The sequence below is a fragment of the Anolis carolinensis genome, chromosome 1 (genome assembly GCF_035594765.1).
Source record: "Anolis carolinensis isolate JA03-04 chromosome 1, rAnoCar3.1.pri, whole genome shotgun sequence".
In the NCBI taxonomy this organism is placed as follows: domain Eukaryota; kingdom Metazoa; phylum Chordata; class Lepidosauria; order Squamata; family Dactyloidae; genus Anolis; species Anolis carolinensis.
Window position 1 is genome coordinate 90,929,688 of NC_085841.1, and position 27,798 is coordinate 90,957,485.

The 27,798-nt window shown below is 38.5% G+C and overlaps 1 protein-coding gene and 1 long non-coding RNA gene across 2 annotated transcripts; one reads left to right on the forward strand and one right to left on the reverse strand.

Annotated features, from left to right (window-relative positions):
- Positions 1–4,187: 4,187 nt before the first annotated feature.
- hey2 (hes related family bHLH transcription factor with YRPW motif 2) lies at positions 4,188–27,798 on the reverse strand. Its single transcript, XM_003215558.4, has 5 exons — positions 27,524–27,798; positions 22,259–22,337; positions 22,055–22,138; positions 11,872–11,953; positions 4,188–6,507 (listed from the first exon to the last, which is right to left on the reverse strand). The coding sequence occupies exons 1-5, from the start codon at positions 27,604–27,606 to the stop codon at positions 5,831–5,833; spliced, it is 1,005 nt and encodes a 334-aa protein (XP_003215606.1). The 5' UTR covers positions 27,607–27,798; the 3' UTR covers positions 4,188–5,830.
- LOC134298541 (uncharacterized) lies at positions 6,505–15,335 on the forward strand. The gene is made up of 2 exons (XR_010005656.1): positions 6,505–7,199; positions 12,847–15,335. It is a non-coding gene; the product is annotated as an uncharacterized LOC134298541 (long non-coding RNA).

Here is a 27,798-nt window from a genome sequence, read left to right on the forward strand (position 1 = left end):
CACTGGTTTACTAGGTCTTGAAGGAGGACAGTGGCCCTTCAAGGTCATATTACTTGGAGCAGCGAGATAAATTTTTCTCTTCATGCTGTCTGTTGCCTGCAGCATTTTCTCTTGGCAGATCGTATTTGTTTGCAGCTATGGCTAGGTGAATATATTGATATGGATATGCCGTGTTTCCCCGAAAATAAGACAGTGTGTTATATTAATTTTTGCTCCCAAAGATGCACTAGGCCTTATTTTCAGGGGATGTCTTTTTTTTCCATGAAGAAGAATCCCCTTTTATTGTTGAATAAAAAATGAACATTTATTATATACTGTTCAGTAGTTGTCATCACAAACCAGCACGACCAGACAAACTGAATCCTATCAAGAATTTCTTGTTACTTTTACTATTTCCATCTACAACAATCTATGGTACATACATTTATCGATTCTGCATGCTCTCGTGTTCTATTCAGAGGGCATGCTTCCAAACAAAAACTTTGCTGGGTCTTACTTTCAGGGGAGGCCTTATATTTAGCAATTCAGGAAAACCTCTATTGGGTCTTATTTTCAGGAGATGTCTTATTTTCGGGGAAACAGGGTAGGTGGTGCAAATATATCTTTGTATATCTATGGATATATGTCACAAATGTTTGTGTGTGTAGGCGTTTCAAGCCTATTACATAAAGAAAAATGTCTATACACTTTTCTGTGTGCATGTAGTATATGTGAAGAAGGAAAAATCCTTTCTGCCTACTTTTTGTACACAGCATATCACTTTGGTCAAAGGCAAAACATTTACTTTGTGAGGGAAATACTTGGCACACCAATAAGTATTGTGTTGATCACTTCCCAGTAATACTTTAGCTGGGGAAAGGGAGAAAGTATTTTTAAGGAGACAGAAGGTATTTACAGTGCTCATTATAATTTATTAAGCTAGCTGTTTACTATTTCTGGCTGCAGCTAAACTGTATAATTAATGCAGTTTGATGCCACTTTAACTGCCATGGCTCAATGTTATGGAATCGTGGGAGTTGTACTTTGGTGAGGCACCAGCATTCTTTGGCAAAGAAGGCTAAAGGTTTGAAAAACGATAACTCCCATGATTCCATATTATTGAGTCTTGGTGGTGAAAGTGGTGTCAGATGGCACCTTCTGTCAGCAAGAACAGTTTTATGAAATCAAGACGTGGTGCAGCAGTAAGATAATAATAGAAACACCATTATATCAAATCCACAACCCCAAATATCTCCACAAAGTATTGGCAGTACCAAGAATATTAGAGAGGTTTTCCCCCAAGTGAAGGCTGTGGTAATAGGAGAAAGACCACGGAGAAAAGCATTAGATATTAGAGGGAGACAGCAAAAGCTATGGCCACTTTCCCCCAAAAGTTGGACTTCTAGAGTGGGAGTCTTCAAGGCCAAAGTGCTCTGAGGGAAGTGGCTTAGAAAAACATCAGTCACACAATACACGTAACTTTCTCAACCAACACTCCCAGTACTCTTCAGCTGCAAGGCCACCCTCAAGTCAAGCATTTGGGATCAGGCAGATCAAAGCCAAGGATCGCCTCCTCCCATGGTCGCTACTGCAAGGGTGAGGGGAAAGTACAACTGCTAGGCTAATGCAGCAGTTAAATATTGGCTATAAGGTTTCTCTGCATATCCCAACTGCATCTGGAAAGGAATAGGCATCAGCACCATGCCATTCTACGGATGTGTTTGACTAGCATGGGATAAGATAGGGGCTATATTCACAAAACATATTCTGACCCATATAGGGAGTAATAGTACCATCACAAAGTTTGTTGCCATATTTTAAGCAAGATGTAAGGGGATTAAGAAAACGTTTCTATTGTATGAGACAAATACAGTGTATATTCTTGCTAAAAGCATGTAGTCTCATTAAACAGTGTGTCCGGAGCTACCTGATGGCACAGGTGGCAGGTTTTGATTTTTAACCATTAGCTACAACTTCTTATTTTTTTTCTGGAAATTTGCTGTGATCAAATCGCAGAATAACCGTGTTCTAAATCCTGGGGAGTATACCGTTGGGCTTCCATATCCACAAATTCAACAATCCACATACTGAAAACGTTAAAACGTTAAAAGAAAACTCAAAAGGCAAATCATGATGGGATTTGAGTATCCACAGGTTTTGGTATCTGTAGGTGAGGTGCGTAATTGAACCAAGCCTCAGTGGACATCAAGATGGTACTGTTCTGTATTCCCTTGGTCCCTTCCACACTGCTATATAAAATCCAGATTATCTGTTTTGAACTGGATTGTATGGCAGTGTAGACGCAAATAATCCAATTCAAAGCAGATACTGTGGATGATGTTTTGATAATCTGTATTATATGGCAGCATAGATGCGACTTTAGGATGGATATACACTGCCATATAATCCAGATTATCAAAGCAAATAACCCACATTATCTACTTTGAATGGGATTATAGAAGTCTACACTGCCATATAATTTAATTCAAAGCATATAATCTAGATTTTACATGGCAGTGTAGAAGGGGCCTTAGATTTTGGTTGGTTCCTTTATCTTTTTGCAGGCAGGCAAAAGCATGTTTGTTTACTCAGGCCTTTCTCACTTGAAGGTCTTTTAATTGTGCTGTATTGTATTTTAACTCCGTTTTACCTGCTTTAAATAGGAATGTTTTAAAATATTTGTATTATCCATTGTTTTAGCCTTATTTTAGCTTATATATTGTGAGCTTCCTGGGATCCCATAAGGGCAGAATATATAAAGAAAATAAAGAAAACTAAACTAAAAACCATAGCAGGAAGAAAAAACTACAATGTCTTTACAATGTTTGCCAAAGTGTGCTAGTATCTTACCAAATTAGAAATCCCAGGATTTCAGTGAATTGTACCGTTGCAGTTAAAGTGATGTCAAACTAAATGAATTCTATATTGTAGAGACACCATTAGAGTTATGCTAGCACAATGCCCCAGTAGGATTTCAGCCCTATTGCTGGGGCCAAAGGAGCAAATATTTTTATTTTCTATATCCTAAGAAACGATAGCTTTTAAACTATCTCTGCTCCAAATCCATTAGAACTACAACTTGGACTTTCTTTTAATCTGCTTGTTTCCATATATGAGCTCTATAAGAACAGGGGATATAGCTAATGTTGGCCATCTGTTTGCAGAATGGAAAACTTGGTGAAAATTATTTTATCTCCCCAGTACGTTTCAAGGGTTTGCAGATTGGGGGACCTCTGGAATATATTTTGAATGAGGAGGGTAAGAGGAAGTTTTGTTGTGCATACAGCTGTTTACAAGACAACAGACTTCATGTCATCTTTGTTTCACAATCATTTAACCATTTGAGAAACTAAAAATAGGGTTCTTTCTTACTATTTTTAAAGGTTTAGGTAACATGCTTGCAGTTATCAATCTATAAACATGACCAAACCTGTCGATGGAACTTGTGTGTTTCTTCATTACTGTCCAGTCAGTTTTGGCATGTGGTAACCTATGAATTAGAGACCTCCAGAATATCCTGCCATCAGCAGCAGTTCTTAGCTCCTGCAGAGCTAGGGCTCTGGCTTTCTTGATTTGAGTCCTTCCCTTGTCCTGTTGCCTCTCACTTTACTAAACATTATTAACTTTTTCTAAGCAGTCTAATAATTTTACTTTTTTAATGGAATTAATGAAGCAATACTAAGAATTATCAATCTTTCTAATGAGTCATGCTGTCTCATGATATGGCCAAAGTACAATTGTCTCAATTTGTTCATTCTAGCTTCTAGGAATATTTGAGGGTTCATTTGTTCTAGGAGTCAATTGTCTGTGTTTTTGACAGACCCTGGCACCACCTCTAATCTTATTGTTTCTTTTTCTGTCTGCTTTCTTTATTGTTCATCTTTAACTAGTGCAGATAGAAACTGAAGATACCATGACATTCAATAAGGAATCCTATTTATGAAAAAGCAGCCTTGTAAAAGGACAGGAACCAGGTCTTGGACCACAGTATGGAGGGAAAGGAAATTTAATCTTGCCATGGCTCGAGTTCAGGTTCCCACAGCTGCTACTTTTTGCATGATGTTACCTTGTGTTTAGGAAATGGACTTAAAGTGAAATTAAAACATATATTCATCACACAACTATGCATGTTGTGCCTCATGGGGTGACTGAAACATGTTAAGGCTTTCCGCATTTAATGGGCATACCACAGCAAACAACCTCTCAAATCAGTCAAAAAGGACTTCCTTTAATTAGTGATATGTAAAGGATTTTGCATAGAAAAAAGGATTAACAAAACATCCACTACCTCCTCCCAACTAGAAACAGTATTTTTAAAACAAATATTTTAAAAGTATATTTTGCATAATGTTTAACATTCTCCATGTTTATTGCTTTCTCCACACAGCAGAGAAATGAAGTGCATAGTAATACATGCTGTGCTTTTAATTGACTTGCTCCCAACATTAACTCTCTATCTCCTGAGTCAATGAATGTTATTTCATGTTGCAATAAAAAAGGCAAAATACTTTTGTAGCACTGCTTACCTTGAAAGTAAGAAAATAATTTACATCCTTAATAGCTTGGTTTGGGTTGTGAATCAAGGCCATACAAAAACATGGGCAGGGGCAAAAGTCAACCAAAAGGATTCCATTGAATATACCATACTTACTACTTCATGCCTGTACCCAGCAAGTGACAACAAAGAAGGAATTAAAGGATTTGCATCCCTTCAGGAAGAAGCTGGGTTTTAGCTTGCAAAAGGAAACAAACAAATCAGATGTGGATATTTGTAAAATAATTTGTATTCATATAGGACAGGCGCAGTGAGACACTGCAGTCTCACTGAGGCATGCAATCAATTTTCTAATTTAAGGGATGGGCAGAAAATGGGAAGGTGACAGGGAAAGGGATGGCTGTGTAATTTTTGGCTGTTGTTCTGTTCACTGCTGGCTTCAGCTGGTTCAGTCTCTGACAGGTTATATCCTCCCCCCCCCCCCCCCCGCCCAAGAATGCAGCCAAAGATATGAGAAAGCTTGTTCATCCCAATAAAGAACTATCCTGATGTTCACACTCTCATATAAACACACTTGGGTATAATCGTAAGCCATTCCTTTCAAAGAAAGTGTCAGGAGGCCAGTACTTGGTTGAACCAAACACTGGAAAGAACCATACTTTTATCATGATGTTCCATGTCATTGTTTGACATGTCTGCATAATGAAAGGAAATCAGTGAGACCAGGTTTGGTTCGTGCAGACTCAACATCCAATTCCCTTAGTGCTATTCTGTCACCACGGATGTGGTCAGTTTGCTTAGATCACACTGATTCCTACAAATCCCAGCCTAATAAGTTCAAGAACAGTATTATCTATTCTGGATCTCATCACAAAATTCCATATTTCTGCATATTTCTTTCTAGCATCTTCCTCATATTTGTGCAATACAATTTGCCTCAGAAAGGAAGACTTCTAAACATGCATGCAAACACACCACACATTTGGAACAGGGCAGGCACTCAAAACATTTTGGACTTCATCTTTCAGAAAAGGTTTTTCTTAACAGTCATATAATCCATCATTTCTCTGATAATAATGCATAGCAAGAGGATTGATTCTACAGTTTCTATATTTCTCAGGAAATCTCTACATGGCAAAATGGGAGTCATAATGTTGACAATTTTTGATGTCTGGGGTGGTACCAAATTTAAAGAAAGAAAATATGTCCACTTTGGCCAGACTTAAGGCAGAATAGGTACATTGTTTGCCATCTGTCTTTTGGGAGTCCACATAGCAGTTACACCTGTTCCCTCTTCTGTGAAGCACTTTCTGTCATAGTTGCGGAAATGTTCTGGGAAAGGCTTTGAAAGGAAATTCAGAACGCTCCAACCTCAGTCCCCCATGGTCGGTAGGGCTTACTGTTCCCGTTCCCGTTGGATTGCTGAGGGCTTGCAGTTGTTGATATAGACAATGGTGGGCTGATTGCTGTTGCTGCCGCCACTGCCGCTGCTGCACTTGGTGGGAGCATTGGGAATGCTCCTGCAAAAGACAAAGGGAAACTCTGAGCTGCGGCTGCGGCTGCAGCATGCACAGTGGCAGAGAGGGAGAGAAGCGAGGTAGAGAGCGGTGGGACGCAGGGAGCAACGCTGCCAGTAGAAGGCACTCTAAGCGTGGAATCAGCGTGGGCAAAAGTGGCTGTGAGAAGAGCCGAGCCGTGGGGAGGCATTTCCGCTGTTGCCGTTGAAAGTCTGCATGGGGAGACGTCAGAGGAATGTAGTCCATTTTGCTGCAGCAGAGATGTGGGGAGATGGTGGAAAGCTGTGGCCCAGTGGTGGGGATGTAAATGGTGGTGGTGATGGGCCATGGACGAGGTCATTGCAGCCGCTTCCCTCTGAGAAGCACAGGTGCTGAGATGAGAGACGAGTCGAACCCTGAGTGGGTCGGATGATTCCAGGCCTTCCACTGAGGTCAGATACCTCGCCACTTCAGTCAAACATTCTCGAAAACCAATGCTAATAAAATCCATGGCAAGAGCATGTGCATCAAAATAACCTAGAGGTTGAAAACAGAAAGAATTTAACGGTCAGATAGCTTTTTGCTACTTCTTCAAAAGTTTTGAAAATGTTAAAATATACAATCATGAAGCAACCAATTAAAATAATAGAAATGTTAAAATCAAGAGATTCCAACACTACTCTCAAACTAAGCAGTCATTTCAGAAAGGCCTAAATGAAGAGATGAGTCTTTAAAAGTCACCTAAAATACATCATAGTTCATGTCCCCTAATTGCCAGTGAGGAAGGGTATCCCAAAAGGAAAGAGTGACCCAGATATATGTAGTTGGGAATGGGGTTTTAGACAGGGAAGGAAGAAGGAAATTAAATCAGAAAGTACTGACAATAAGAATTACATTACTAACACTGGACATTCACAAAACTCTTGCTGTTAAGCTGATACCCTAATACTAATAATAATCTATGGTCCTGACTCACTTATAGGTGTTATTGTTTTTGAAAATCTTTAAATTCTATTTTAATTATTTTTCTCCTATTGGTTAAAAATGAAATTTTATTGCAAGATTTCACATAGCATCGACTTTTTGTATGTTTTAATTGCAATCTTTTTAACATGTACATTTCTTCAAGTCCTAGGCTTGGGGAAAAGGCAGGATATAAAGCAAGATATTAAGAATATGAACTATGATAACTGTTGTACATCACTTCAGAGGCCCTGGCAGGTTGAAAGGTAATAGTTAATTTTTTTAATTGACACTAAACGATGTATTAACACCTATTGTTCTTCATACTTACAAAGAATCAACAAGCTTGACCTTTGAAAGATACCATGTTGGATTTCACAATAAATATCCAATTCCAGAGGAAATGCTTTAACAATTACATATATTTAACAATTCATGCAATGATGCTAGCAAATTGTAATTCTTTTCTCTTTTTTTAAAAGCTACCATACTTATACATAATATTTGGAAAGTAAATCTTTGAACATAACAGGGTTGATTTATGAGTAAAGAAGTCTTTAAAATTGAGGCTAATGGCATTATGCCTGGCTCTAGAGCAGTGGTTCTCAACCTGTAGGTCCTCAAGTGTTTTGGCCTACTACTCTCAGAAATCCCAGCCGGTTTACCAGCTGTTAGGATTTCTGGGAGTTGAAGGCCAAATCATCGGGGGACCCACAGGGTGAGAACCACTGCTCTAGAACATCTGAAGCCTTCCTCAGTCTCAAAACCTTTGGGAAAGATCTTCCTTTTGGCCCTGACACCTTCATGGGCACATTTGCTGGGCTGTGAGACAGGGTCCTCTTTATGACAGCTCCTAGGATCTGAATCTCCCCTTTTAGGCAGGCTGCACTACCACCGAAGACTTTTTAAAAATCCCTATAAACATTTAAGAACTCACTGTTTTTAACAGACGAGTAAAAGGGCTTTAAACAATGTCTGAACTGTTTTTACATTAAATGCTATCGTTTATTTTTAATGTTCATTTTAGATAGTTGCAATGTTACAGATAATTGCAATTTAATATTGATCTTTTGTTTGTTTTTATTTATATCACATACATTTTAACTTTCTAACGTGCCTTGTGTTTCACTTACAGGAGGAATGTTAAATAAATGAATAGAAGTTTTTTTATTTAAGAGAAATGGTGCATGGATTTGGTTATTTAAAGATGCATTCCAGATTAGTTTGGTTACTCTGTTGCAGCAAAATATCAGTATTCCTAATACTGCCAAGCAAGTGACAATTAAAAACAAAGCCTCCAAACATTTATTTTAAAAATAAAACCACAAAAGGTCATTCTGAAAACAGTGATCTTCCATTCCTGCTTTAAGCATTACAGGCTGGGGCTTGAAAGGGTCACCATTGTCTTTCATCAACCAAATACAAATTCCTCATAGGGTTCCTACACTGCTCCCCTTGTCAGAGACTTTCTTATCATGCCAGTGCAGCAGCACAGACCTAGTTGCTATCTGACATGCTACAAATCAGTGTATTATTTTTTTTGCGTCAGGAGCGACTTGAGAAACTGCAAGTCGCTTCTGGTGTGAGAGAATTGGCCATCTTGCAAGGATGTTGCCCAGGGGATACCCAGATGTTTTTGATGTTTTTACCATCCTTGTGGGAGGCTACTCTCATGTCCCCGCATGGAGCAGGAGCTGATAGAGGGAGCTCATCCACTCTCTCCCAGAGTTGGATTCAAACCGGCAATCTTCAGGTCAGCAACCCAACCCTCAAGTCATCAGTCCTGCCAGCACAAGGGTAATAGAACCCAAGAAGCCTTAACATAGCTGCCCAGTGTTAATACAGTATGAAATTATTGTGTTAGTTTCTGGAATGTGGTTTCAGTTATCTGAAAAGATACAGAAAATCATGCTGGAGGATGTCTAAAGAAGGGTTCTCCCTAGGCTTTCAGAGTGATTTCTGCTGTACATAGACCACAGCATGGTATAATTTCAGATAAGAAAAACAGTTTACCAGATTATACACCAAAATCGGATTAGATGAAATGTCCTGGAACAGATCCCTCACATAATATGTGGGTCCACTGTACAACCAACAGAACACCAACTGTAACTTTAGACTTGCTGCATTTAGTCAATTTAGTCAGTGATTTCACCTAACTATCAGTGCAACAGTACATTGAACAATCACATCCCTCATGAAAAACTGTAATATGCAATCCCATATATGTATAGGGATGGAAAGAATATTAGGAAATATTCAGAAAATTGTGAAAGAAAAGTTGTGTTTCTAAAGTGCCAAGAAATTCTAATAAGAAACCGGAAATCAAAGGGAATAATTGCAATTCGAGACTTATTTCTGCACAAAATTCAAACATGGTTTATTGTGGACAAAGGACACATATTTTTGTGCAAAACTCCCACTTCCAAATTCTGCCTAGAACAGGACCAAACTGTGAATATTCTTTGAGTACTGTGCAGTTTTCAAAGCCTCTCACAGCAGAATAATTTTGTTAAAATTACTCATTTGCTTCCTTCAAGAATGAAACTAGCTAAGAACGACATCCCTGAAGCATGTCTATTCAAAATTATTAAACCGCACATATATTTACAACTACACCCTATCCAGCTCAGTATTTACAACTACACCCTATTTTGTATGTCTATGTAATATGTCACACCAAAGAAATTTCTCATTTTCAGATTATCTAAAATGTTTCTATTATATATATAGATATAAATATATCTGGATAACATCATGAAAATAAGCCCTGCAGATTTCAAACGCATCGCGTTTCAAGAAATACCATACCCTATGATGTGTGTCTTTGTGGCCTGGGAGACCATATGTGTACGTGCCCAAGTCTCCTGTCAACATCTGCTGACTCCATTGATTTCATAGGGTTTTAGGCTGGTATTTTTGCCAGTTCCTTCTTCTGAAATATAGCCTACAACACCTAATATTCACTGATAATCTCCCATCTAAATACTAACCAGAGCTGACCATGCTTAGTTTCCAAGATGAGATGGGATCTAGTGCCTTTAGGGATTTTAGGTCCAGAAGGCTGCATCACCAGTTAATAAATTAAACAAGCATCATTTCTAGTGACTGTCATTCACAAATAAAGCTAATACTGTGCCCCACTGACAAAATTCAGAATTAATCCCCTGCAACCAACTAAATTAGAAAAAAAAAATCTCTCTGACCACATTTGGGGGAAAATTCTTAGTGCTAAGCCTTTCATTTTGAAAAATCCAACTCATTGCATAATAAATAAAATTACAACAACTAATGTTTAAATGACACTTCATAGTGTTTGAAGCACTTAGATTGATTACTACAGTAATTGTTTTAATGACTGCTAAGACAGGCTTCTCCCTGACTGAGGATATTTAAATAGTGGCTTGATTTCTCCAGTAAGCATATAGCTAAGGAGAAATTTGAAATGAGGAAGACACAGTAAACTAGTTGCTTAAGTCAAACGTTTTCCTCTCTGTCATACAATGATCACAATCTCAGTTGTCCAACTGCCTGTTGATAGTCAAAGCTTGTGTACATTGAGATATCAGAAAGCAAATTAGTCATTATCTCAGCAATCCATGTAGAAGATTTTGTTTTTTGGAATATTTTGGATTTTGGAACTCCGGATAAGGGATGCTTCTTTATCGTGTCAGAAACGATTTGAGAATATGCTGCAAGTAGCTTCTGGTATGAGATAATTGGCCATCTATAGAGACGTTGCCCAGGGGACGCCCAGATGTGTTGCTGGAAGGCTTCTCTCATGTCCCCGCAAGATAGAGCTGACAGACGGGAGCTCACCCTATCTTGTGGATTCCAACCGGCAACCTTCAAGTCAGCAACACAACCTTCAGGTCAGCAGTTAGGCTGGCACAAGGATTTAACCCACTGCGCTACTGCGGTGCCTAAGGGATGCTAAATCTGTACTTATACCCTCAAGAAATACAAATTTACAGAGGCAACATGTAAAGTAACCAACTGAATTGCTCGAAATTGAGCTTTCAGGTGACCATTTGGCCTTCTAAATTCCCAGTATACATTTTAGGCACATATCTCAAACCAGGGGTAGGCAAAATGGAGCCTTCCAGACATCATTGCCCTACAGCTCCTAGCAGCTCTCACCAGCATAGTCAGTGGTGTGGGATGATGGGACTTGCAGGCCAAGAATATCTGGGAAACTATTCTTCTCCTACCTTTGCCCTAAAACAATGACAATAAGTAAGTAGTATGCTTTTTGAATGAGGTTAACACAGAACAGATTATTCTCTTACAAACCGACATTTTGGATTCCCAATTCCAAATAGCAAACATAACAGCCCCACAAAATAAGCACTATTGTGGGTAGTGGGCTCCTCCCCCTCTCCCCTGAGGGCTACTGGGTTTCCTCTTAACTATCCAACACCCAAAGGATCCAAGCTTAGATGTTGCCCTGGTGAATGAATGGCACGGCCTAATTTTGCATGGAAAACATTCTTTCTAGAACAAAGAGCGAGGAATAAACAATAAGGAAAGTTTCCTCTGGATCCACTTCCCGTGGTATAGCAGCTGCATAATGAATCTTAACTTTGGTTTTGTTTCATGCTGCACAATTGTTGCCACAGCCCTCCTTGTTTATGTTTGGATGTTTGGGGTATTTGTTTTGTCTCCCTTGTGCCGATCTCAGTGCTCTTTGCAAACCCCAAACAAATCTCTGACTGGGCTGCCTGTGAATGAAGCCTTTACTCTCCCACAGTGTTATGAAAGCAAACACAAGCCCAGGGTCAAGTGCTTCTTTTGTCCCAGTAGCGCTTTCCCACGAGTTCAGCTCTGCCTTTAGCATGATTTCCATTCTTTTAATCTAGAACTGCTTGTCAAAAAAGGAACACTGGCTAAGGTTGCTCCCCACAAATATTAGAAACAAGACCCAAATCAATTCCTTACCTTTCCCTCCCGTCGCCTGCAGCATCTTCAAGTGATCCACTGTCATTTGCAGGATTTCTGCTTTTTCTAATTTGGCAGATCCCTTTGAGATAAGAGGCACAAACAATAAAGGCTTAAAAGGACTGCGTGCTTTGATTTGGTATATTCTCTTTTGAGCTCCCTCTTATGGTTTCAATTTTCCCAACCATTAGAGCATTCTCAGCGTAATTCTTCTGCTCAGCATCTGTAGCCCAGACTTTATTTTTACACACAAGTACTATATCATGGTGAGTCGCATGACATAAACGGGGTACACATTTCTAGAGAACACGGAGTAGCAGAAAGCGGGGATGCATGTACAGAACATATATTCATGTTTTCAGACTTTAGAACACCAAGTCCAAGAGGAATAGAAAACCTCAAATGGCACAAATCATGGAGAAGTTCAGTCTTTATGAAATAAATGTGAGTTGCAAAAACAACAACACGGTAGTTGTTACCCACTCGGATATGTGCAGGAAAAACATCTCTGTGAGATGTTTCCAATTATATTAGTACAATCAAAATAGTAAAGACTGAGTTTTATGATCCACAACTAAGGATAATGATTCTTAGTTAAACCATGTTTCACCCAGAAGTTCTGTCTAATATTATTTTTCAAGATTCTTACAGCTGAAAGATTGCATCTGTAAGTATTTGTGGGCCCAAGCATGTCCATATGAATCTATAATGTAATGAAAGTTTGACCTTAGAAGTCTGTTTTCCAGTTTATTCCTATTCTTGCCTTTGTTGTCATTGTTGTGTGCCTTTAAATTGTTTCCAAGTTATGTCAACCCTAAAGCAAACCTATAGCTGAGTTTTTGGGGGGTTCAGAGTGTGTGACTCACCCAAGGTCACAAGGTCATGGCTGAGCAGGGGGTCAGACCCTGGTCTCTCAGGCCATAGTCCATTAGTCTTGTTTACTTCATGAAAACCACATTCTTTCCTTGCACCAAGAAAAATGTAGCAGCTCTTCTGGATCAGAGGAAAAGCCTACCTAGTTCAGCATCACCTTTTCTGCAGCACCAACCCAATGCCCAAGGGAATGCCACAAATGGATAGAAGAGCAACAAGCCTCTAGTTTCTGCTCCCCGGAGCCATGGTGGTGGGTTGCACTGGAGGTGGGTTGAGGGGTAATTGTATTGTGGGTGGTGGGTTGTCTATTTATGTGTATGTGTATATGTTTGTAATATGTATTGTGGGTGTATTACAATTTTAAAATAAAAAAACTATTTAATTTAAAAAAGAATAATAATTTCTGCTCCCTAGCAACTTGCACTCAGAAATATAACACCTTTCATACTACCTACAGGGCACAACTGTAACAGTGACTGATAACCACTGATAGCCTTGAATTTGACCAATCCCCTTGAATTTGACCAATTGTTTGTAGGAAACATAATGCATGGGGACTGCAAACACAACTTGTAGTCAGAGAATATGGCTAAACCATAACACTACACTAGAGCAATCTGCCCTGAATAAGGTTATAAGTCTTTTCACCTGAAAATGCTGATACTGATGGTGGTGTTGTCGTTGTTGTTACTGTTATTATCAGATATTTCCATCATTACTGGAAGACATTTGCTCTAGTGCTAAGGGTAAAGAAGCACTATATAAAGGAAAATCTGTTTTCAAAAAGCATTTTTTGGACTATAGGGAAATGATATAGCAGGAATGGGTTATCATTACAATAACTTTAACAATGGGGTAAATTTGAATATAATATATTTTATAAATGTAACTATTTACATTGTTCATTTATTTATGATAATAAACACTGACTGTATATTTTACATATATTTTAAGAAAGAGTGTGCAAAATGTGGCCTGGAAACCACATGTGACAGACCCCGGGGAGAGTTTTGTGGCCCCCAATGGTCAAAGGTACTTTTTTGTAAATAACTTTTTTTTTTACCCAGAATGTCCCCAAATGAACTCTAGAGAGTGTTGATGGCATTTGATCATATCAAGGAATCAACAAATTTCGCAAATTTTGGGGGGAGGAAAATAGTCCAGAAATGCTCTAAAATACCCACTAGGGGGCATGAAGTGCATTTCCATAATATTTTGAGGGGGCCCTTTTTTGAAACCAAAAGTCCCCCATATCCTCTAGAGAGGTGAAGTGTTTAGAGGCAACAACAATGATTTTTTGCAGCTGGTTCAGCCCTCCAAAGTCTCCAGCCCCCTACTCTTCACCCGTTTTAAAAGTTGCAAAACCGCTCAGAGAATTAAGGTGTTGGTAGATAGGTGCTCACCATTGCTATGATTATATATTAAGCATTAATTTCTCTTTCTCAGAAATAGATTTTTTTCTCTGTTTCAACAGGAATTCTTTCTGTGTTCCAACCTCCACAAAGCTGTTTGCTATCAATACTCGTCCCATGACGTAACTCTGGAGTAGTCATTTTCTGATTTTACAAAAAGGAAATACTGGGGACAGACTTAATTAACGTTTAACCAACACCCAAGCGATAATCAACAAACCTTCTTGGATCCAAGCCTATTCCAGCCTGATAAAAAGCACAGCTAAGAGACAATCTGGTTTTGTGAAAAGAATGAATGAGAGGGTGAGTGGAAAGTACCAGTGTTGTTGCTGTTGTTGCGTGTCTTCAAGTCATTTCTAACTTATGGTGATTGGAAGATGAACCTATTATGGAGTTGCCTGTAACTGAATATGTTACCCGCCTAAGGTCACCCTTTGGGTTTTCATGGCCAAGCAGGGAATTGGACCTTAGTCTTCAGAGTTATAGTTCAACACTCAAATACTACACCATGCTGGTTCCTCTCTCCATAAACTCATCCATCTCTTCATCTCTTTTGTCTGAACTGCATCAATATACAAATTGGAGATTAGCTGAAAAAGAGCAGCTTTTTGAAAGAAGGGGAAAGTATTATAAACGAAAAGGTACTGTAGTTTAGCACTCCCCAAATATCCACATGCCCCCTTTGCTTTCAGTTAGCAGAACTCATACATCTCTTAACATTTTATTGTATGCTTGTGAGAAGCCCGTTTGTGGAACTCATTGCCCATTGAAATCAGGCAAGCCCCCACTCTGTTAGCCTTTAGGAAAGATTTAAAAACATGGCTCTTCCGATGTGCTTTCGGAGAGTAACTGTTACACGCTTTTTGTTACTCCCCCCATCATTTATCCCCTAGACTGTTTGCTATCTTATGTCCCTGTTCCCCGTGGTTTTATTTTTATCCTTTTCTCACCCCGAGTTTTAACTGAGTGTTCATGCGGCCCGCCCTGTTATATTGCTTTTTTGATTTTGTGTTGTACTGTACACGATCATTTATTGTATTGTTGTAATTGTATTATGATATGTTGTTTTTATATTTTGCTATATTGTATTGTCCCGGGCATGGCCCCATGTAAGCCGCCCCGAGTCCCCGTTGGGGAGATGGTGGCGGGGTATAAATAAAGTTTTTATTATTATTATTATTATTAAGTCCAAGAAGTTTGATATATTATTAAAAATATATTACAAACACATAGGAAATTGGCTTATACCTAGCTGCAGATCAGATTAGCAGTGGTTCTAAGTAGTTTTCTGGGGTCTCAGGAAAAATAATAATTCACAACTCCTGCTCTCTAAAGATTTTGAAGGGAGCTGCCAAGCACTGAAATGGAACCTGATGCATACAAAGGCCATAGTCCACCAGTGAGCTCTCAGGACACAATCCACAACCATTCAATGTGATTGCAAGAGCTAGAATGTTGAGTCTGAACACTGTAAAGCCAAATTCAAATCCTTCCTTTCCAAATATTTTTTGAACCAGTCTGTTTGACTCACCTTCTCTCAACAAGGAGAAGTAAAAATTAGAACATGTCAACATTACCTTTAATGTTCAGGGGGAGTGGTCAAGTTTCTTGTTACTTTCCTCATTGCCTTTCCAAGTTAAAGTGTTACCACCACTCACAACACAAGACTCTATTCCAGGGGTCCTCAATTTTTTAAAGCAGAGGACTGGTCCACGGTCCCTCATTATGTTGGGGGGCTGGACTATAGTTTGAAAAAAAATACGACCAAATTCCTATGCACACTGCACATGTCTTATTTGTAGTGAAAAAATGAAAGAACAATACGATATTTAAAAATAAGAACAATTTTAATCATCATAAACCTACCAGGACTTCAATGGGAAGTGTGGGCCTGCTTCTTGCTGATGAGATAGTTAAGTTAATTAGGATTGTTGTTGTTGTTGTTGTTGTTGCTGTGTGCCTTCAAGTCATTTCAGACTTAGGGCGAGCCTAAATCTAAAACTGAGGGCAGGGGTCAGGTAAATGAGCTTGGGGGGTCGCATGCGGCCTACGGGCCTTAGTTTGGGGACCCCTGCTCTATTCCTTTTGCCACATTTGAAAGCAACTCAGTGTTATTTATTTATTTTTATTGATTTATTATTTAAACTTATATGCTGCCACTCCCCTAGGGCTCGGGGCGGCTTACAAGAAAGGCTAAAATCTAACAATTTAAAAACATCTTTAAAATATCTTTTTTAAAAAATCTTTAAAACACTCCCCCAGGGCTCGGAGTGGCTTACAAAAACAGCTAAAATCTAAGCAATTTAAAAACAGCAATAGCGGAGATCAAAAGCCTGCCAAAACAGGTGTGTCTTACATGCCCTGCGGGAGACTGATAAGTCCCGCAGGGCACGAACTTCAGGCGGCAGAGTGTTCCAGAGTGATGGCACCACTGATGTAAAAGCTCTACGTCTAGTTGCTGTTAGGCACAAGGTCTTAAAACTGGAAACTTCCAATAGATCTTGGTCCTCCGAACGGAGGCATCTCTGGGGTTGGTAGGGGGTGAGGCGGTCCCTCAGGTACATTGGCCCTAGACCATGTAAGGCCTTAAAGGTAAGCACCATCACTTTGAAAGTGATCCGGTGCTCAATTGGTAACCAGTGCAGCTGTAGTAGGATTGGTGCTATATGACATCTCATTGGGACTCCCGCAAGAAGTCGAGCAGCTGCATTTTGTACCAACTTGAGCTTCCAGATCACCGAAAAAGGAAGGCCAATGTAGAGGGCATTACAGTAGTCCAGTCTTGAGATGACGATAAAAATGAAAGCAAAATACACACACATCTGTCTTGAGAGCCAGCATGGTGTAGTGCAGGGGTCCCCAAACTTTTAAAGCAGAGGGCCGGTCCACAATCCTTCAGACTGTTGAGGGGCCAAATTATCATTTGGAAAAAAAATACAAACAAATTCCTATGCATACTGCACAGGTCTTATTTGTAGTGCAACAACAACAACAACAACAATGAAATAACAATACAATATTTAAAAATGAAAACAATTTTAACCAACATAAACCTATTAGGATTTCAATGGAAAGTGTGGGCCTGCTACCGGCCAATGAGATAGTCAAGTTAATTAGGATTATTGTTGTTGTTGTGTGCCTTCAAGTCATATCAGAATTTGGCCGAGCCTAAGTCTAAAATTAATTATTTATTTACTGCATTTATTTATTATATTTATATCCCACCCTTCTCACCCTGAAGGGGACTCAGAGCAGCTGTATGTACATACAATATATTATATTATTAGCATAACACAATATTAGCATTATATATTACTATATTGAACTATACCACTATACTATTATATAATATGTAATATATAACATATAATTAATATTATTATATTGTATTACTATTAGTATTATATTGTATAACATAAGATTATTATCAATATTATATGTATATACAATATATTATATTATTAAAACTGATATAAAAATATTATATTATAAAACTGAGGGCGGGGGCCAGGTGAATGACCTTGGAGGGCCGCATCCGGCACCCGGGCCTTAGTTTGGGGACCCCTGGTGTAGTGATTTGAGCATTGGACTACAAATCTGAAAACCAGGGTTCAATCTCTTGTTTGACCACTGAATGATCCTGAGCAAATCACATACTGCAAGATCCCAAAAAACTCTTTATAGGATCGCTTTAATATCACTATATGTCAGAAATGGCTTAAATGCACACAAGAATAACAAAGAAAAGGCAAAATGGCATTTTTCCTGCCCAGATGAGTACCAAATAAACTGTTATTCATTATACCCAGCCTGCCACAATCTTGCCAGGAATTGCATTAAGTGACAAAAGCTACTTTTGCAGGCAAGACCCTCAATTACAATTTAAGGATAGCTGGACAATAACTGATACACCCATCAAATTGGATAGCAATCTTGTTTGGAAAATCGGTCTTTTTTTTTTTTTTAACTACAAACGCTGTTCAAATACTCTTTAACAAACATCTATTTCTGCTGAAACACCTCATCTCTCATGTTGACTATGGCCTTCCCTGAGAGTTTACACAGAATGTTTTCCCCTTTGAGGAATCAACAGAACATATTTGGCAATCATAAAGATTTACTGAAGAAGAGCCAGTATTATGTAGTGGCTTGAGTGTTGGCCTAAGATCCTGAGAGACCAGAGCTCAAATCTCTGCTCAGCCATGGAAATGTACTGGCTCACTTTGGACAACTCATACTCACTCATCCCCAAAAGGAGGCCATGGTAAATCCGCTCTACCAAGAAAACCTTATACAGTGGAGTCTCGCTTATCCAACATAAACAGGCCGGCAGAACGTTGGATAAGTGAAAACGTTGGTTAATAAGGAGAGATTAAGGAAAAGCCTCTTAAATGTTAAATTACGTTATGATTTTACAAAGTAAGCAGCAGAATTCCATGATTTACAACAAATCAACAGAAAAAGCAGTTTAATATATGGTAATGTTATGTAGTAATTACTGTATTTATGAATTTAGCACCAAAATATCGCAATGCATTGAAAATATTGACTACAAAAACATTGACTACTAAAAAATTGACTTCAAATAAGGGTAGAATTGCATAAAATGAATTTACAGTAACAACTATCAGAAATTAAATCTGTAAAAAGTTCAGTCCCTGCTGCTTAGAGAAACAGCTGTGGGTCCAGGCAGGAGGCAGACTGCGTTGGATAATCCAGAATGTTGGATAAGCGAAGTTTGGATAAGTGAGACTCTACTGTAATAGTTTGCCTTAGGGTTACCATAAGCTGGGAAATGACTGAGGACATACATCAACATTATCAGTAAAGAGGGCTTTTCTTTCAATGACTTGGATTACATGCATTCTGAACACAGTCGCCCTGCATATCCATGGATTCTGCACCCACGGATTGAAACTATTTTGTAAAATAAACAATTAATAAATCCAAATACAAACCTTGATTTTGCCATTTTATATAAGGAACACTATTTTATTGTGCGATTGTGTATATATAATGGGACACGAGCATCCATCAGAGATGCTGGAAGCAAATCCCAACAGATACCAAGGGTCCACTATAATCCTTTTAACCATAGTCACTTTTAGTGACTTGACTACTCGCCTTCAAAAAGTATTGGCTATTATTTGCATTAAGTTAACACATACAAGTGTGTTGGCATCATACAGTACATGCCTAAGGTAATCTCTGAGGGTTTGCTCACATTTTAAGTTCTATCCTCACATCCCCAATAACAACATGTACATGTACTCTATGCTGATCTTTTGTAAAGACCCAGTACAAACAGTTTCAGTGAGGACTAATGGATGTCTGCTGCTGGGTAACTTCCAAGGGCTTGTTTTATAATGTTTGTGGTTTTCAAGAAGTAAACAAAATGCAAGGGGACAAACAACGGTTGTCTCTTGCCCCAGTTTCTTTGACTAGATGGAAATACTTCAATTTTCTGATGCAGCAAAGGCCAAAAAAGGGCTGCTTTACAGATTGCACAAGGAATAGTGTGCGTATCAGGAATACCGTTTTCTTTGCTCCTTGTCACCTCTTTACATCCACTTTCTGCTCTACTATCTAACCTGAGAAATAAGAAAACTTCCCTGAGAATTGCACGTGGTCTTAACTTAAAGTGCCCATTTTCATAAGCATGGTATAGCTCTCTTTAATAAAACACATCTCTCTCTATTAGCAAACACAAGACACAAGGCTTAGCACAAATGGAAACCAAATAAAAACAAGAGTGTTATCGGCAAACTTTTCAAGACTTGCATAAGTATGATTTAAAAAAAAATAGCCTATCTCCTTAAAAATGAAAAGCAATTAATGTTGAACAAGCCCAGTAGCTCTGGAATGGTGAGTACATGTTGGTAAAAAATCCTCTAGGAAATGGAAGGTGGTGTTGAAATTTATTGTGGAAGATGGCATTTCTGTTCGGTTAAGGTACATTTTGTTGGAAGTCCCACTTCTCTTAATCTAAATCATCAATTACATTTTATATTGTTTACTCAAAGGTGGATTCTAGGGAAAGCAATATAAAACTGAAGTGCACAATTTTAATTTTAATGTATGACAACCCTCACACTCTTAGAACTTGAAAGTGTATATTTCTCTGCAACAACTTCTCTGCAGTTCAGTTTAAAACAGCTGACTGACGTATGACAGAGTTTATGGCATTACAGCACAACAGTAGCACTTTCTTATGCACAAACAGAACAGCTGTTCATGATACCATATTTAAAATACCAATTCTGGAGCAATTGTGAAGTATTTCCACTGAATGTGAAACATATAAAGTCCAAACATATAAACTTTCGATACCGAGAGTTCAAAGCCTGCAACTTTATACAAGATAAAAAGTTCTGCCAAACAAGAAATCTATAGGATTGTGTGATGAATTGTCTGTAAGTTGCTATCTCACAGTTGAAATAACATTTCCTGATTCTAGACTTATATTTTTAGAAAGAAAAGAAATATTTTTTTCCAAAGACGTAGTGAATTCTTCCCATGGCCTGAGGCATGAGATATTGTCCCAATTGGCTGAAAAGGTACCAAAATCGCCCTTAACAAGTATATTAATATTACAACTAGGGAATCAAGACAGATAGTTTCTCTTTTCATATTCAGAAAACATCTGATTTTCAGAGATCATGCAAGTCAGTGGCCATTGTGGATTTAATGTTCTCGTGGCAACAGATGGTCTGAATCCATAAATACATCTGATATGTGCACTTATCATTTTTTCAGCCCTTAGCATGTCATAATACACAGCTCGAATGGACTGTGTGGCCATTCTGAAATTGTTAGACTGCAATGCTTAACATTCCTCATAATAAGTTATGCTACTTTATGGGGGTTGTAGGCCCTACTTTAACCATTTATAAAGACCAATTATTTTAGGGCGGAGCTTGAAACTTTGAACCAAACTTCAAATCAAGACAGCAAAGGCCTTTACTTTCCCTATAGCTCTTGTGATCCTAGGAAGTCATGTTTGAAGCTTTTGACTTTAACCTGTGCTCTCCATGATATCATTGACAGAAACCACAGACACTTTCCCCAGGATTCAGATATTATTATTTTTTTTAAATGTAGGACACATTTAATATAGTTCTGAGCAATCTTAATTTTTAAAACTATATGTAATGGTGAAAAAAAATAAGTGGATCTATTGCCCCTGCTCTTTCTATGCTTCCTGCTAATGAATACACACACACACACACATCACATTTGAATACGTTCTTCAAATACTTCTGCTGGGATTATTCTGCAAATTGGAGATTAGTTTCTATGGGCTCTTCCTCACATGTTCACCCATGAAAATATACATTTATAACCATTCTTCTCCACACAGATTACTTGAAATAGCCATAGTATGAGTCCCAATTGTTATAGCAGAACAATTTGTTCTTGCATTTATTTTTAAAATAATAATCACAGGTTGTTTAAATGCCTCTCCTATTAAGGAACTTAACTTAGGCAATTTATCATGGTATATTAAATGTAAACTTTGCATGACTGATCAGAAGAAGAGGGAAAGACAATGCTGTTAAAATATGTATCCAGAAGAGTATTTGATTATTTTTAACCTAAGTGAAAGAAAGTACTCAAAAAAGAAGAAGAAAAGCAACCAAACCACTACTGGGACACATAGAAAGAACAGAGACAACACACAGACAATGTTGCCCTTAAGGGAACAGCAAACTAGAGAATGGAAATGTTTTTCAGCTTTGTGGAGGATTTTGCTTTTAATAGTTTTCCCACAACAAAGCATTTTATTGGAGTGCCTGTTCTGTGCCAGATCAAGACACATCAAGCCTTATTTTAATAAGCTATATGAAAGTCCCAACATGACCAGATGAGATACCAAATGTTTTATTTATTTATCTTACTTGTTTTTCAAAGGCAGTTGGCACGAGTCGTCTCAGTTCAGACAAGCTGTTATTGATACGATCACGACGCCTTTTCTCAATAATCTGTTTCCAGAACAAAAATAATATGTAAATGGGAAAAAATGCAAAGGTATATAAAAAGTAAAATATAATGCAGCAAATTAATCTTTTAACATAAAATTCATACAGAAAAAGAAAACTTACCCCTCTTCTTTTTTTCCTCGCCATAATCTGGGATGTTGTTGTAGGAGAATTTGATCGGATCACAGAACTGGCACTGTGCCTGAGGAACAGATGAAAAGGCCTGTCAGGTGCTGAATCCAATTGTTTTATTTCCTACAGCAATTTAATCTCTTCTCATCCCACTATGTGCACGTCCTTAAAATAATACCTATTCCCCCAGAAAGCAGTGAAAACATAATTTTTTCATCCCTGATAGACTATTCCTTTTCTCCCAAACATATGCCACTATCTGAGTTCAGCCCGGACAACCTCAAATCTGGTCAATATATAATAATTAGATATGGCTGAACTAAACTGAGACTCATATAAACGAAAGAACTCTCTTGTTTAAGGCTCTGCTCTTGACCTCATGCAAAGTTGCTGCTTGCATTATGTTTTGGACTTTGACCTACATATTGTCTTCATGTGCCACTTTTCAGGTGTAAACAGTACACATTTGGCAGAGAGTACACTTTTTAAACAACAGCAATAAAAATTATATTGAAACAGGCATCTTAAATACTTCTGCTAATTTGTATTTTAAGGAGCCCCGATGGCGAAGTGTGTTAAAGCACTGAGCTGCTGAACTACCAGACCAAAAGGTCCCAGGTTCAAATCCCAGAAGCGGAGTGAGCGCCCGCTGTTAGCTCCAGATTCTGCCAACCTAGCAGTTCGAAAACATGCCAATGTGAGTAGATCAATAGGTACCGCTCTGACGGGAAGGTAACGGTACTCCATGCAGTCATGCCAGCCACATGACCTTGGAGGTGTCTATGGACAACACCGGCTCTTCGGCTTAGAAATGGAGATGAGCACCAACCCCCAAAGTCAGACATGACTGGACTTAACGTCAGGCGAAAACCTTTACCTTATTTGTATTTTACTGAGCGTTGTTTACAACTAACTGTTCAAGGCTAAAAAACATTTATGCCTGAAGTAAGGCATTTTAATGGAATTCATGCCTGTGTACAAAAATCATATTTAAAATGAAAATGGTTATTATGAGGAAATATGTGCTCCACTGAAATCAATTGGACATACAGTAGAGTCTCGCTTATCCAACATAAACGGGCCGGCAGAACGTTGGATAAGCAAAAATGTTGGATAATATGGAGGGATTAAGGAAAAGCCTATTAAACGTCAAATTACAGTAAGATTTTACAAATTAAGCATCAAAACATCATGTTTTACAATAAATGAACAGAAAAAGCAGTTCAATAATGGTAATGTTATGTAGTAATTACTGTATTTACAAATTTAGTAATTACGAATTTAGTAATTAGAATATAGTATTTACAAATGTAGTAATTACTGTACTTACAAATTTAGCACCAAAATTGAAAATATTGACTACACAAACATTGACTACTAAAAAATTGACTACAAATAAAAATAGAATTGTTGGCTAGAGAAACAGCTGTGGATCTGGGCGGGAGGCAGACTGCGTTGGATAATACAGAACGCTGGATGAGCGAAGGTTGGATAAACGAGACTCTGCTGTACTTCCCATACCCAGCTGTAAATGACTATCCAGACAGACATGGAAGACCTGATCCTTTGCTTGCAGAACCTCTGGTGTTTATCAGGTTTTAACTTTCTAATCTACAGGCATTTCTGTTGTGGAATTTCCATTCATTTTCAGCAAAAAGAAATGTCAGTTACTATCACAAGCAATATACGTATACCACTTGCGTTGCTTGAACAATCGAGCAAAATCTTTACTAGTAAAAGACATCTTTAGCATGTCTTTTTGATTATAGCAGGAGCTAGAAGTGGGATTGCAATAGGAGGAATTTTTTTTACCAGCCTTGGATTTTAAAATATTAACGTATTACCTAAATTAAATACACGCCAACTGTGTATTTATATGCCTATTTTTAATCAATGTTTAATGTATTTAATTTTTAACTGATTGAATTGCCTGTAATATTTTTATACTGTGTTTTATTGTAAGCCACCCTGAGTCCCCTATGGGAGAGAAGGGCGGGATATAAGTATTGAATTATTATTTTTATCTTCATTATTATTAAAGGAGAAAAATTCTGTTGACTTTCCATATATTTAAATAAACATTTATTAGATACTACTACAACACCACAAACCCATTCACATATATACATATTTTCTCCCTTTCCCTTCCAGAGTCATTTTAGTTATATTCAGGCAGCTACATTAACAGAAATATTTCTCTTAGGCCAAAGATCCCCAAAGGAGACCAAATAACTTTAGGAAGATGGCTCTAGAGCAAACACTTCATGGTATGATATGTTAATTTAGTAAAACGCTTACAGCTTGCATATGACTTTCATAAAAATCCAAATTCAATTAGGATTAATTGTCCAGTTAATCTACTAGCAAGCTTGATTAGGATCAGTGGAAATATTGAATTACTATCCGGCATAGCAAATACAAATCACACTCGCCAATGTTAATATGCTATTACTACATAGATGTCTTGAAGCAAAGTATTAATAAAGGTTAATTTAAAATGAATTATAAAAGGTGCTCAGCTTAATAGCATCATGTAACACCTATTTATACACCCAGATCACACTGAATTTTTCCCAGCAAACTTAGAAAAAGAAAAGCAACTTTATAAGTCAAATGACTTTGTTAGTTATCTTTAAAAGTACTTTTACTGTTACCTGGTTTCACAGCTTTCCTGTTGACTGCAATCTTACAGAATTTACTGCACGGTATGGGAAACCAAAGTGAAGTACTTTTTAGTGCTTTAGTTTAGTTTTGCAACTAAAACTTAAGCACACATCTAATACTCTGGCTAAAGTCAACGGGTCTTTGCCTGGACTACAAAAAAGCTCCACTTATTGGTAGAAAGGGAAATGTAATCAAAATCAAGCTTCTGTAGTATCCTAATAATCAACACTCTTGATTTTCCTTAGGTGCCTTACCAATTTTTAAAAAATATTTTTAGGAAATGGAAATCATATCCTGGGAAGTGAGCTTTTTTTTGATTAAGTGGAGCAAAGTACACACTATATATAATCTTATGTAGTGCTGTATGTTGTTGCCCTGCTAGTTTAACTGGTCCCAAACCCTGAGATATGTATGATGTGAAAATAGAATTATTTGGTTTTAATTTACCCATTAGTTTTTAGCAACACAGGGCTGGGCATGGGTTAATATCATGGAGCCCAGACATCTCATTTAAGTGTACAAGACAGGGTTGCCCGATTATCACCTGTTTCAAGAGACTTTGACTAATTATAACACCTTCCTCTTCACCATTTTTCATTCATGAGGTCGTCATAAGTCCAAGTCGACTTGATGACAATAGCCTGCTGTTATTACTGCTACTTAATATATTGTATTAATTGGCATAAACATCCAACAGCATGTAAGAATTCCCCACTATTTGTTTCCTTAGCATCCAGCCCTGAAGGACATTTTTAGTGAAAATATAGTCATGTATATTCATAGTATAGTGATTATACATGGCCCTGTTAGTGTGGAGTATCTGTAGCACCTTGGAAAATAACTGATTTTCAAGTTGACTATGATACAACTACATTGTCTAAATACCCTGAGGGTACCCAAACAATGGGTTAAATCCTTGTGCCGGCAGGACTGCTGACTGAAAGGCTGGTGGTTCGAATCTGGGGAGTGGGGTGAGCTCCCATCTGTCAGCTCTAGCTGACATGAGAAAAGCCTCCCACAGGATGGTAAAACATCAAAACATCTGAGCATCCTCTGGGCAGTGTCCTTGCAAACGGCCAATTCTCTCACACTAGAAGTGATCTGCGGTTTCTCAAGTCGCTCCTGACACACACAAAAACCCAAATCCAACTGATCCTAGAAGCTAAACAGGGTCGACTGTGCTTAGGACTTGGATGTGAGACTACCAGTAAACACCAGGTGCTTCATTTTTCAAAAGCAGGAACTGGCAAAACCAACTATGAGTATTCCTTACCTAAGAAAACCCTTTAAAATTACGACAAAAGGTGCATCCACACCAGGCATAGGCAAGCTTCATCCCTCCAGGTGTTTTGGACTTCAACTCCCACCATTCCTAACAGGCCCTTTCCCGCTTAAGAGAGAGAAAAGGAAGGGGCCTGAGGCTGTTAGGAATGGTGGGAGTTGGTCCAAAACACCTGGAGGGACCAAGCTTGCCTATGCCTGATCTACACTGTAGTATTAATGGAGTGTCATTGCTGAAAGATATGAAATCCTGGGATCTGTAGTTTGGAGAGTCACTAGCATTCTTTGGCAGAGAAGGCTAAAAACCTTGTAAAACTACAACTCCAAGGACTCCACAATATTGAGTCAAGGTGACAGTTAAAGTGCTCCCAAACTGCATTGATCCCACAGTGTAGTTGCACCCCAAGGCTACAGTCCCTCCCCCTACCCTGTAAGACTTAACAGAATATTCTACAGTGTGGATTCATCCTGGGGTATGCAGGGGAGTGCGAACAAAAAAAACTAACTTTGGGTTGTGGTGAGTTTTCCGGGCTGTTCCAGAAGCATTCTCTCCTGACGTTTCGCCCACATCTATGGCAGGCATCCTCAGAGGTTGTGAAGTCTATTAGAAACTAGGCAAGTGGAGTTTATATAAATGTGGAATGTCCAGGATGGGAGAAAGGACTCTTGTCTGTTATGAATGTTGCAATTAATCATCTTGATTAGTGTTAAATAGCCTTGCAGCTTCAAAGCCTGGCTGCTTTCTGCCTGGGGGAATCTTTGGTTGGAAGCTGTTAGCTGGCCCTGGAATTCCCAGGGGGTTTTTTTTAGCATTGTTCTTTATTTACTGTCCTGATTTTAGAGTTTTTTAAATACTGGTAACCAGATGTTCGTTTTCATTTTACCTAACCTTGCTCAGCTCTTTTTATTATAGCCTTGACGCAACCTCCTCTCCTTCAACCTGAATAATCAGAAGGTGAGCTCTGCAAAAAAATAAAATACAGTAGAGTCTCACTTATCCAACATAAATGGGCCAGCAGAATGTTGGATAAGCGAATATGTTCGATAATAAGGCGGCATTAAGGAAAAGCCTATTAAACATCAAATTTGGTTATGATTTTACAAATTAAGCACCAAAACATCAGGTTGTACAACAAATTTGGCAGAAAAAGTAGTTCAATACGCAGTAATGCTATGTAGTAATTACTGTATTTACAAATTTAGCACCAAAATATCACGATGTATTGAAAACATTGACTACAAAAATGCGTTGGATAATCCAGAACGTTGGATAAGTGAGACTCTACTGTATACAGAAATGCTCTTCCTTACCCGGAGTAATTATTTTCGCTGCCAACGTCTATCGTCTCGTCCATATCGCTGTCGGAGGTCGTGTCCTCGCACGGCCGCTTCATGGTGGCCCCAGGAACCAGTCCAGAGTCCAAAGACAGAGGCAAATCAGGAGAAATCAAGGGTTTGCTTTCCTTTCCTTTCTTTTTTGGCGTCACCCGTCCAGCGCCACTCAATGGAAAGGACTTCTGCCCCTCTTTCCCACGCTGCAGCTCAGCCTCAAGCCTGTGCTCGGCGAGGCCACTCCCCCTCGCCCC